The sequence below is a fragment of the Macrobrachium nipponense genome, chromosome 25 (genome assembly GCF_015104395.2).
Source record: "Macrobrachium nipponense isolate FS-2020 chromosome 25, ASM1510439v2, whole genome shotgun sequence".
NCBI lineage: Eukaryota > Metazoa > Arthropoda > Malacostraca > Decapoda > Palaemonidae > Macrobrachium > Macrobrachium nipponense.
Genome location: NC_087214.1, coordinates 9,247,191 through 9,259,690, shown reverse-complemented (window position 1 = coordinate 9,259,690; position 12,500 = coordinate 9,247,191). Strand labels below are relative to the sequence as shown.

The 12,500-nt window shown below is 36.9% G+C and overlaps 1 protein-coding gene across 9 annotated transcripts in view; it reads right to left on the bottom strand.

The window, feature by feature from the left end:
- The window catches only part of LOC135199282 (nidogen-2-like), a 12,517-nt gene extending 6,992 nt beyond the window's left edge, over positions 1-5,525 (bottom strand). The window contains exons 1-11 of one of the 9 annotated variants that reach the window (XM_064227182.1): positions 5,357-5,525; positions 3,759-3,809; positions 3,547-3,597; positions 3,286-3,336; positions 2,318-2,359; positions 2,152-2,181; positions 1,827-1,859; positions 1,378-1,410; positions 841-870; positions 241-312; positions 1-6 (exon numbers count right to left, since the gene is read on the bottom strand). The exon at positions 1-6 is cut by the window's left edge and continues 69 nt beyond it. In XM_064227182.1, the coding sequence (XP_064083252.1) occupies positions 1-6; positions 241-312; positions 841-870; positions 1,378-1,410; positions 1,827-1,859; positions 2,152-2,181; positions 2,318-2,359; positions 3,286-3,336; positions 3,547-3,597; positions 3,759-3,809; positions 5,357-5,459 (502 nt within the window). In that variant the 5' untranslated portion in view covers positions 5,460-5,525. Of the gene's footprint in view, positions 7-240; positions 313-840; positions 871-1,377; positions 1,411-1,640; positions 1,671-1,826; positions 1,860-2,151; positions 2,182-2,317; positions 2,360-3,285; positions 3,337-3,546; positions 3,598-3,758; positions 3,810-5,356 lie in introns of all 9 variants that reach the window. The other 8 variants (XM_064227183.1, XM_064227184.1, XM_064227188.1 and 5 more) reach the window with 8 other exon arrangements.
- Between the last annotated feature and the right edge of the window lie 6,975 nt (positions 5,526-12,500).

The window sequence follows — 12,500 nt, the reverse complement described above, 5'->3', positions numbered from 1 at the left end:
GTAGTCCTGGAAAGGAAAAATCATCCCATGAACACTTTCCTGCAACTCATATTATGCACTTTAGATTCTATTCATACTTTTACTCGTAATATGTCTAAGCCTTATCAAAGTCCTTTACTATATTACTTAGTTGGCAAATACAAAACTTAGTATCATTCATTTTTACTACTGACATCGGGAAATATTACAAAAACAGCCAATTAGGAATCGTGTGAAGTCCCTCTCATATGAAGAACGTACCAGCTGATGATATGTTCTTGAAGTGTTCCAAGTCCTCCCTTCCGAGGCAGCCTTTGGTTTCCTGATGGATCTCTGGAATATATAGGATGTACTCGAAATTAAGAGAGTTCACACACAAACACACATGCACACACACATACAAACATACATATACAATATATATATATATATATATATATATAGTATATATATATATATATATATACATATATATGTCCACATCAATATGCTGACTTTAAATTCTTCATCAAGTATGAATTATGCTAAAGAGAAGAGAGAACCTAATAATAGATGAGAGTGTATCTATAAAAATGGTTCCACCTTTTCGTCTCAAGCCAATCATAATTGCCATGATCAAAAGTTTTCCTGCCATGATATTTGGATAAACCTTCTGTGCGAGAGACCTGGTTGTCATCATCATCATCATCATTCAGTGTCACTAAGCATAATGTTGATTATCATCTCTGATCTATCTATCCATGTGCCGGGAAACTTCCAAGAGCTTAGCATTAACAATTTGGACTTACTTTCCACAACCGACAGAATTGAACTTCCTGAAACGAGTGAGGAACACTGAAGAAGAAGAAGTTTTGCATTTACCTTCTAATGTCTCCAGTTTCGCCGAGATATCTGGAAAGAGAAAAATAAATTCTTTAGAAGATGCTTCAGTCATCAAGCTGACTGCGACTCATTCAACATGAAAGCTTGATAGAAAATCTCTTTCGTCTGATTACGCAAGCATTTCCTTCCCATAGGATTGCAGTGGAAGGAAGGAAAGAAGGGTCATATCTGTCTCCACAAGGTTCAGGGTCACAGGTCTCTGTATATATTCCGACAGAATCTGATTATCCTAATGCTTGGCACTTATCCCTGCTTGACTTCTAATACTGAAGACACCCTCTCCAGGAAATGATTTGCTTTCTTTCTCACTTATTTGCAAATGCACACAAATGCACAAAGGTATTAGCTATGAATAAACCACTCACATTCGTACCTCAAAAAGGAATGACAAACAAAATGGAATAATTGGCTTTAGATGGTCTAGCAATGCCAAAGTCTAAGAGAATGTATTGTTGTTGTCTATACTAATGTCTTTATATTATCTTAACTGAATACGCGGTGAACAAATGCATTTACTTTGCAAGGAGTCCTGGTTGCTGTTCACTGCACCTGGAGAGAAGAAAACACCAAAGGTTTCTTATAAACTTCGATTCTATCACCAATTGTAAATATCATCATTCTCGTCTCTAAAGGAATCTGTCACGAGGAAGACTTGGGATTTTAACATGATTTTTTGGTAGTTATTCTCAAAATTCACTCAAGATCAACAGACTCAGTTTTGCTTAGTTGCAGGATATAAAAAGAGAGAAAAGGAAAAAACCCAAGGGGGTTGAGAATGCCTTTCACGTGTTCCAGTTCATGATGGAAATCTGGAAAGAGAAATTTTCTTCCTAATGAATGACAGCCAAAATTAATTTTTGTTTTAAAGGATGGCTTCTGTTTACGAATTTCCCTCCTCGCAATTTGTGTTGATCATGACTGGTCAACGTTTTCTTGCCATAATATTGATGAAACAATGTACTTACTTTGCAAGGAGTTCTGGGTGTTGTTCACTGCACCTGAAGGAAACAAAGGCAAACACTTGTAAAGTTCGACTTCTGTTAAGAATTCTAAATGGTAATTCATTTGGAAGCAAAGTCATTGCATGGGATCCATCCCTTGAATGATTTGACAATAAGTGGATTGTTAAAAAATCCACAATTATATATTTAGAAATAGTTGTGGATTTTTAAAAAATTTGTTTTCACGAAACTTTGAATTTCTTAACAATAAGTGCATTATTATGATGAACAGACAGGCAATTATGTTGTCAGGAAAAAAGAGAAATATTATTATTTGGGTTACAAGTACCTTTCACGAGTTCCAGGTCACGATGAAGTTCTGCAAAAGGAAATTTATTTTCCTGTCAGTGTCTCCAATTGAGGGGTGAATGATGAGATCAGCTGTGTCATTGTCAATTCATTATAATGATTACAAACTCACATAGCGCAAGTCAAGAACAGATTGTGTTACTTACCTTCAAGATTGCTCTCCACATAGCCCAGCTTCTTCTGCATTTCTGAAAATAGAAAGCAAAGTTTCAAAAACACTGACTTCATTGATCAGAACCACAACAAATTTGCGCAAATGTCAGTGATTTTGTTTCCAGCATCCATTCCCTCAAAGGTGAAGATTTTCACTGGACGATTGTACGGGTGGACAAGGCTAGAAAAGGACATTCAACTCGGAAGACGGAATTGGAAGGGACCAGATTGACTTTGCTCATGCATCTGATTCTTTCTTGAAGACTAGACATTCCTTTCAAGGTTATGGCGATGGAGAGAAGTTTGTGTTTCCCAGCAGATCTTTGAACCAAGAGTCTTAAACATTCAAAAGAAAGAGGTAGGTTGCATCCTATCAAATTTTATGAGGGCTCTGCATTCATTGGCTCAAAGTGTCGAGGAAATAAATAACGATCCCTGATTCATTCACTATCTCTGTTTCTTCACCTCAATTTATACACAGAGGACAAGTGACAGTTCCATTGTGTGGTTGATCGACGAATGTCTTCTACTCTAAGAGATTAATGTAATAGACTGATGAAAAATGAATATGTTTGCCCTACACGATTATTCCTCCCAGGGAGTTATTACACTCGTGTGGAAGAAGGAGAATACCAAGAAGAATAATTTCTTAGGGATTCTCAAGTCCTTGAACTGATGCAGGAAATTCTTCATGGTATGAAGAATTTCCTGCAGAAGTTCTTCATACCATGAAAGGAGAACAGAGGGAAACCAACTGGTAATCAGCTTTAATGATGCACAACAGGTCAAAAAGAACATTCATATTGCTTTTTTCAATGAAGAACTAATTCCTCTCAGTTGAAAATGAGAAGAAACTTTAGGAATGTGTCATATAAGAGGTAGGATTCAATCATCTCGAAACAAATTTGATAGTAATAGCGCCATTGCTGCTATGTTAGCTGAACATGGATTCATTCCTTACCTGAGAGCTTCGCTAGTATGTCGTTCTGTTTCTGCTGAAGGTCTCCATATCCTGAAAGGAGAGCAGAGAGAGACCAACTGGTCAAACTAATCAGTGGAGTTATAAGTTATACCGGCAAAAGGTAGACCCGATAGTACTTTACTTGGAAGGTAGAAAATATTTATCAAATGTTACTTGAGAGGTAGAATTTAGTCTCAAAACAAATTTGACGGTAATAGCACCATTGCTGCTATGTCAGCTGAGCATGAATGCATTCCTTACCTGAGAGCTTCGCCAGTATGTCATTCTGCTTCTGCTGAAGGTCTTCAAATCCTGAAAGGAGAGCAGAGAGGCAGACCAGATAGTACTTTTCTTGGAAGGTAAGAAATATCCGTCAGTTGCTACATGAGAGGTAAAATTCAATAATGCACAATCTGCAAATGACAGTAAGGGGTGTTACTGCTATGTCAACTGGCAAGTGAATTAATCCTTACCGTTGAGTACCTCCAGGATCTCATTTTGCTTCTTCTTAAAGTCTGCCATTCCTGGAAAGAAAATGGAAATGACTCGGTTTCATTTCAATGACTTGATTTTAAATGAGAAGTCCTTATTCACATAGACAAAGCCTCAAGTGTCATTCATCTCCAAGGCTAGCAGCTTCTGTGCAAGAAATTTCCCCATATGTATGTGATCGCAAAGGAAAACGAATTGATAAGATAATAAGTAGAGAGGTTTCTTAACCGATCAATAAACATATTCACATCATCATCAACACATGTCAGCAAAACGAAGGCAATGTTGCCTGTTGCTTTAACGCATCATTACAGTTCCTTTGAAACTGAGGGACAATCAGCATCAACAAGACTAAAGTGAATATCGTCTACAGTGTGAGAGCACTTGAAAACTCCTGGTGTGAGTCTGCCTGTGCCTCACAATGCAGCATCCCACTGGAATGAGAAGAATGGGATGCCCTGTAAAGAAAGCAGCTTGTAGTCCTGGAGGAAACTTACAAAACTGTTACAAGGGAAACCATGTGCAGTAAGATGGGCTCATCAAATAGGGTTGAGTTTTCCTGGAGCTCAGTCCATCTGTCTCACAAAACCACTCCCAAGCCCTTCCCCAGAGGGTGGAACATCTGTGATCACTCATTTCAGGTCATTGCTATTATAAGACTGAGCTCACTCTTCAGCTGGTGCCAATCAGAAATAGACACTATAATGATACTAGGGTTGACCTGCTATGATTAGTATGAAACCTCCAGAAATAACAAAAGCTGCGTTGGTGACAGTTTGATTGTTTCAAACACATTTTCTCCTGGAGGTCATCAAATATGAAGCCTTTGTATGCTCTAGAGTAATAGAAAACTTGAAATAATGAGTTAAAAGAGAATTTCCTGATATATAAAATAAAAACAATTGATATAATCAACTATGAATATAAGAACAGTGCACCAATATGAGAGTTTATAGCAAGAAGAAACTTCAAAGTTACCATAAAGTAATCTAGAAAAATCCTGCAGCCCAGCAGGCCACAGGGTGGAGCCAGAATTCCGAGTAGGGAAAAACCAGCCTTCAAGCAGGACTACTCCCTCTCTCCCTCCCACATCAATTGAGGCAGAGGATGGAAGAGCAGAGAGAGAGAGAGAGAGAGAGAGAGAGAGAGAGAGAGAGAGAGAGAATGAAGAAGACCAAGTCCAGATGAAGGCGTTCATCTTGCAGCCATCCAGATGGCATTCAGTCTCCAATTTGCCTTTCTGACAAATTCTCTGACAGAGAGAAATAGCATCAGAAGGAAGTAGACTTGAATGATTATTCCCCCAAAGAAGAGAAGACACAGCCAAGACTGAGAAATGCACAGCACAGAGGCTGGGATTTCAAAAGCATCTCACTGTGGAGGGTGACTATAGAATTGGTTCAAGTCCTTATGATTTCCATTTCTGTTATAATCAGACACAATAAAAATGCTCATATAGCAGCAGCTCTTCAAAAATTAAATACAGTTCTCACCCTTGACATGCAATGGCACTGAGGAGTGTCACAAGAGTTTGAAAGTGAACATGAATGTCTACATTACCCTTCAAAACACATCCCACCTTTTCTTGCTTCTGTGATGTAAATATCCTGCCACTGCTGACCGTAGGCAAATTCCCTCGCTGTTAGAACAACAGCGAGGAGGACAAGAGTAATGGCAGTCATTTTCCTGTAACCCACAGACTACCTGCCTACCTGATGCAGCCCTGGGTCTTTATATACCCAGTTCTCAAGAGGATGCATCAGCCAGACAGTGACTCAATCCACTGTTCAAGGACGTCGTCTCTCTGGCATCAGGCCAGAGTTCAGGTGGATGACTGAGAGGCTGGGAATGTGTGTAGCTACAGTCGCCAGTTGCGTCATCAAGGCCAGAAGATCAATTAAGAAGAGCTTTGTAAACAAGCACTCGACGGGGGTGTGATAGGAGTGCCACTTGTGAGGCTGTTGCTTCGTTGCTCCTCGATTCTGAGGGATAAAGGATAATGAATAGAGATGAATTTTATTTGATAGAAATGGCGATGCCATCATAAGAGAGAGAGAGAGAGAGAGAGAGAGAGAGAGAGAGAGAGAGAGAGAGAGAGAGAGAGAGATTTATCATTGATTATTTTATGAAGAGCAAATCCGAACATAAACTATTCCCCAGATTCGATTAAATTTTGAGATTGAAATCTTTGAACTTTCTCTAAAACTGCTGAATAGAAGAAGAAGAAGAAGAAGAAGAAGAAGAAGAAGAAGAAGAAGAAGAAGAAAAACTTCCAGAGCAACAACTATTATTAATGATGAGAGGTCTCATCAGCAGCTCTAGACCCTTCAACATCCACTGCATCACCTCATTCATGCAGACTGACTCATCTCCTGCAAGGTCTATGCTAGATGAATTGAAGAGGGAATGTCAACCCTTATCTTCTAAGAGAGAGAGAGAGAGAGAGAGAGAGAGAGAGAGAGAGAGAGAGCCACTGAAGAACCACATCATAATAAACATGGAAATTCAAACATCCCAAAGATGAAACCAAGGAGAGATTGCCAGAGTTCAAGGGCCATACCTCTCTCTCTCTCTCTCTCTCTCTCTCTCTCTCTCTCTCTCTCTCTTGAGAGTTCTAGAATAATAATGCAAACAATAGACGAGTTCCTGGATGTTTTAAATACAGGCATCAATTCGACATATACATATGTATGCACATATGTATAGATAATAGATAGATAGAAAGATAGATAGATAAATAGATAGATAGATATAGGTTTGAATGTACATAAGAATGTGTGCATGCGCACTCGTGATCCAACTACCCGCTGATAAGGGAATGAGTGTCTCAGGGGCACTATCACTAACAGATGTCCCCCTACCCTGGTACCCTCGTAATCAGAGAACTCATTTATTGACGTCATGGGATGATGACGTCATCACCTTCTTCACGAGAGTTCTTGGAAGTGGATGATATCAAATGAATCGCTTATGTCATGAAGACTCAAGCAATGGCTGTTTGCTTTTCCTCGCTCTCTTCTCTCTCTCTCTCTTTCTCTTTCTTTCTATCTCTCTCTCTGTCTGTCTGTCTGTCTGTCTGTCTCTCTCTCTCTCTCTCTCTCTCTCTCTCTCTCTCTCTCCTTACTCCTTCTTCTCCTCTTATTTCTTCAGGGAATCTGCCTCAGTTATTTGTTGAGTTTTACCTATGACGATAAACTATAGTCTATTTAGTTGTAATATTTTTTTTGTATTCCACATTTAAGAGTTTATTCTGTTGGTATCTTGGGGAAACATAGAAGAGAGAGAGAGAGAGAGAGTGAGAGATTGAGAGAGAGACCGAGAGAGAGAGAGAGAGAGAGAATGATAATAAGTAGAAAACTGCAATTCTCTACCAACAAAGGAGACCGTTGTTGTTGGTGGAGTGAAGGCTAAAACTTTGTTCCTTATAGTTAAACGCCCTAATGGATGGAGGCAGGCTCCCCAACACCACCAGTGGAAGAAAATACAGAAAATGATGATAAAACCGTAAAGGAGAAGAAGAAAAAGAAGAAGAAGGAATAGAGAGATACTGTTAGAGAATCGAAGCATTATTTACACAAATAAATACTAAGGCTGTTTATTTCCTTCCCTCTTTCGAAGGCTGAACATAAAAGCATTATTGTTATTATTATTTCCTGTAATCAGTTCTGCATCTAAGAGCAACGTCCGTATGAAGAACAGATGACTGACAAAGAGAGAGAGAGAGAGAGAGAGAGAGAGAGAGACCTTACCTTACCTTACAGACCTTACATCTTGTTCAGGTTGCCCCAGGTCCCTCAGTATGAGGCACCTCTAATGTCTACCAGAGTTGCTAGTACATCTTCCGGTATATTTTGCATCTTCCAATCTTGGATGGTCTGGGATGCAGTTTAGATATTTGTCGAGATTATTCTTAAACACATCTACGCTCACTCCTGTTATATTCCTCAGATGAGCTGGCAACGCATTGAATAGACGCTGCATTATCGATGCTGGTGCGTAGTGGATTAATGTCCTGTGTGCTTTCCTTATTTTTCCTGGTATAGTTTTGGGCACTATTAATCTACCTCTGCTTGCTCTTTCTGATATTTTTAGCTCCATGATGTTTTCAGCTATTCCTTCTATCTGTTTCCATGCCTGAATTATCATGTAGCGTTCTCTTCTTCTTTCTAGACTATATAATTTTAAGGATTGTAGTCTTTCCCAGTAGTCAAGGTCCTTAACTTTGTACACTCTCTATTTGTGCAATATCCTTTTGATAGTGTGGGTACCATATCATATTGCAATATTCAAGTGGACTACGAACATATGTTTTATAAAGCATAATCATGTGTTCAGCTTTTCTTGTTTTGAAATGCCGTAACAACATTCCCATTTTTGCTTTACATTTTGCCAATAGAATTGTTATTTGATCGTTGCATAACAGTCCTATTCATCATCACACCAAGGTCTTTAACTGCTTCCTTATTTGTGATTGTCTCATTATTAGGTCCCCTATATGCATATAGCTTTCCTTCTCTGTCTCCATAGTTTATTGATTCAAATTTATCAGAGTTAAATACCATCCTATTTACCTCTGCCCAATCATATACTTTGTTAAGGTCTCTTTGTAGTGCGTTCCTACCTTCATCACAAGTAATTTTCTCTACGTATTTTCTTGTGTCATCGGCGAAACTACTCACTCGAGTCCCTTAACATTACTGTCTATGTCTGCAATCATAATAACAAACAGTAATGCAGCTAACACCATACCTTGTGGCACACCGGAAATTACCTTAGCTTCATCCGATTTTCTCATCGTTTGCAATAACTATCTTTTTGCTGTTGTGTAAAAATTCTTTTAACCATCTCCTACTTATCCACTATATTATGTTTCTAATTTTCTTCGCTAATATATTATGGTCTACCTTGTCAAAAGCTTTTGCAAAGTCTAGATAAACCACATCTGTTTCATTTCTGCTTTTCATATTTTTGCATATGTTTTCATGGTGGACTAACTGGGTTTGTGTACTTTTTCCGGGTACGAAACCATGTTGTCCTATATTAAACAGATTATTTTTTATTAAATGTTTCATAATATTTTTCTTCATTACCCTTTCATACACTTTCATAATATGTGATGTTAGACTCACAGGCCTATAATTACTTGCTATAGTCTGATACCACTTTTGAATGTAAGGGTAATATATGCTAATTTGTGCTCATCTAATCGTGCCTGTATCTACACTTTGTCTTAATAATATTGCAAGTTGGGCTTTGCTATAGAATGAACTACTTTCTTAACAAAATAGCAGGAACTCCATCAGGCCCTGCTGCAGCTCCATTTTTAATTTCATTAATAGCCTGAACATATCAGTTTCATTAATATCTATGTCAGCTAAATATTCACTATTTTCGTCCCTTACTTCTATATCATTATCTTCATTATCTATTCTAGGGGTGAATTCTCTCTTATATCGTTCTGCTAATATGTTGCAAATTTCCTTTTTTTCATTCGTTAATCTCCCTTCAATTCTTAGAGGGCCTATTTCTATTCTTCTTTTATTCATCTTTTTTTGTGTATGAGTATAATAGTTTGTGGTTTTGCTTGATATTTATTAGGGTTTTTTTCTTCCAAGTCCGTTTTTCATTTTCTTTTGATTTGTATAATCTTTTGTTCTGTATTTTCTATCTTACTTTTTAGTTCTATAACTTTCCATGCATTTTTTTCTTTTGCAAGACCTTTTTTCCACTTTCTGATTTTCTGGAACAAGATCCTTCTGTCTCTTGGTATGCATGACATGTTTACTTTTCTTCTTCGGTATATATTTATCCACTATTTTCTCTAATATTTTATATATATCTCTGTTTTTACCCTTATGTCATCACTTACGAAAATGTTATCCCAATCTTTGTTTAATTCTTCATTTATTTCTGACCATTTTATATTTTTACTGTAGAAGTTGTATTTTCCATATCCTTCCCACTTTTTTCATTCTTGCTTATCTCTGTTTTCACTTGCTTTGGAATGGACTGTTTAATTCTATGACATTATGGTCTGAAATACTCGCATTATAAACTATTATTTCTTTAACATAATTCATCTCGTTCACAAATACTAGGTCTAAAGTATTTTCCTTTCTTGTTGGCAGGTGATTTATTTGTTGAATGTTGTATTCTAGTAGCATATCTAATAGCTTTTCAATTGCCTCTTATCTTACTGCAACTACTATTACTCTCTCTTTTTTTATATGTATAAGTACAACCACAATCTCCTATTCGTTCTTTCCAGTCTACGAAAGGAAAGTGTAAGTCTCCAGATAGGAGAATAGTCCAGTCCTTGTGATTTCTACATATTATTAAGTCAAACCCTTTAGTATTAGGAGGTCTATATATTACTATGTTCATTAATTTTTCAGATTCAAATTCTACTGCTATTAGTTCACATTCTGAGTTACTATATTTTTCATATATTTTTCCTTGTTTTTTGTCTTTCCCATATATTGCGGTTCCCCTTGATTCATATTTTTTCTATCTGATCTATAGGTTTGGAACCCTTTTATTTGATCATCATTCCCAGTCTCTTGGGAATACCAGGTTTCACTTATATTCATTATATCTATTTTCTTTTCAATTTGGGTTAGTTCTTCTAAGTACTCTATTTTTCTTTTTGAGTTACTCGTAACTAAACCCTGCGCATTCATCACTATGATGGTTTGTGTGTTTTCTCCTTCATTTAATATGGGTAATAATGATGATTTACCCATGTCTTTTTCCTGTTCTGGTATGTTGTTCTTTTTTTCATTTCCAGAAGTTCTGACATTAAAAAATCCTTTCACTTTTCCATAATATTTGATCTTTCTTCATCATAATTATTCATTTTGTGTCTGAATCTGCAATTTTCTCCGTATCTGCAATATCCTCTTGCATAATAAATACAGTTATTATCTCTTGAGTAATATCTTGGAGCTGAGGCTTTGAAATTTTTTGCTGACACCTCTGCATATCTTGTTGATGGCTTGCTTTTTTCTTTTACCTGATATTCTTTATTCCTCTCTTTATTTGTTTCTTTCTTATTTTATTGATTTTATTACTTGATTGATTATTTATTGATTATGATTCATGGCTACAGGGTGCATATATTTACATTTTTTGTTGAACTTGCATCCTTTTCCTTCTTTTAGGTTTTTGCTTATTTTTGGATGCAGATCTCTGCAATCATCCTCATAGCCATCTAGGTATGCACATTTACCATATATTTCATAGTTGTGACATAACTTAGGAACCAAACAAAAACTTCTTTCAGTTTTCTTCTGAAGATTGAAAAAGAAACCCACAAATTCAATTTGTAACTTGTTTACTTCTAAGTATTTACATTTAGTTTTACTCCACACTCGAGTACTTTCAGGGCCCTTCTGTGGCCCATTCTCAAGAGATGTTTGGGATGTTAGCCTGGGTCAAGGCCCAGCAGTCTTCTGGGCCTTGACCCAGGCTAACATCCCAAACTCTCTTGAGAATGGGCCACAGAAGGGCCTGAAAGTACTCGAGTGTGGAGTAAAACTAAATGTAAATACTTAGAAGTAAACAAGTTACAAATTGAATTGTGGGTTTCTTTTCAATAACTTAGGATGTTTGTAGTAACAGTCTTTCTCCAAATCTGCAATTCCCTCTTTTTCCAAAAGGTTGCAGACTTTGTCTTTTTTGTCTATTTTTTCCCTCTTTCCCGTCATTGTGTAGATCTGGGTAGAGCCTCTTCGGGATTTTCTTTTGTGTTGTCATATCGTAATTTATTTCTTCGTAAGTATCTGCTTTATTGCCTCATATGTAGTATCAATGAGTATCTCTGCATCCATACTTTTTTATCTTGTTCTTTGTTTTCCTTATTTTTTTTCGTCATTTCGTTTTATTTGTTTACTTCTCTTCCATTTTCCTCTTCTTCCTTCCTTCTTCCTTCTTCATCCTCAACTATTTGTACATTCAATTTTGATTTAATAACATTGTCTATCCATGATAGACATGTTGAGCAAAATATTCTGGTATCTTTTCTCATATCTTGCATTACCTCAGCACATTGTGGATGGGTCGGAATGTTGCATGCAGCACATTTTCTGATTAGGTTTTGTGGATTAACTATGCTATACCACACCTTACACAGTTTGTATGCTTTTGGCATTCTTTTTCCTAATGCATCAATTAGGATATTCACAATGTTCACCTTATTCATTTTCTTTGTCGGAATATGTTGGTTTATGTATATTTTCTTTATGAGTCTCTTGACCACTTGGATTTTATTTGGAACTTCTTCAAATATTTTCAAGATGTTTTCTGTTGATTTGTTCCAGTTTGAAGGATTATATCCTTCTAATATATCTATGAATGCTTTTGTATCTTTTTGGTTAGGACTGTTGCTGATCTCATAGATGAGAAATGTAAGTTCCCTTCCTGCTACCTCATCATATTGCAAATCTGCCAAACAAGCAAAATTTCGCCATTTTTTTCCACAGTTGGAACTTACTGCCATCTTGTTCTGATTTACAGTATTTCACTTGATAAACTAACTTAGTAGACGCTTTATCCTACTATTTTCACACTAATCTTATCACCGATAGTTCACGAACACTTCTAGATATTTCTCAAATTCTAGACGTAAGTTAAACTTGTGATATCTGTTGATTAATCTGACTGCGCGCGGGAACGTCTCACCAAGCAAGATGGCTACTATCAGAGAGAGAGAGAGAGAGAGAGAG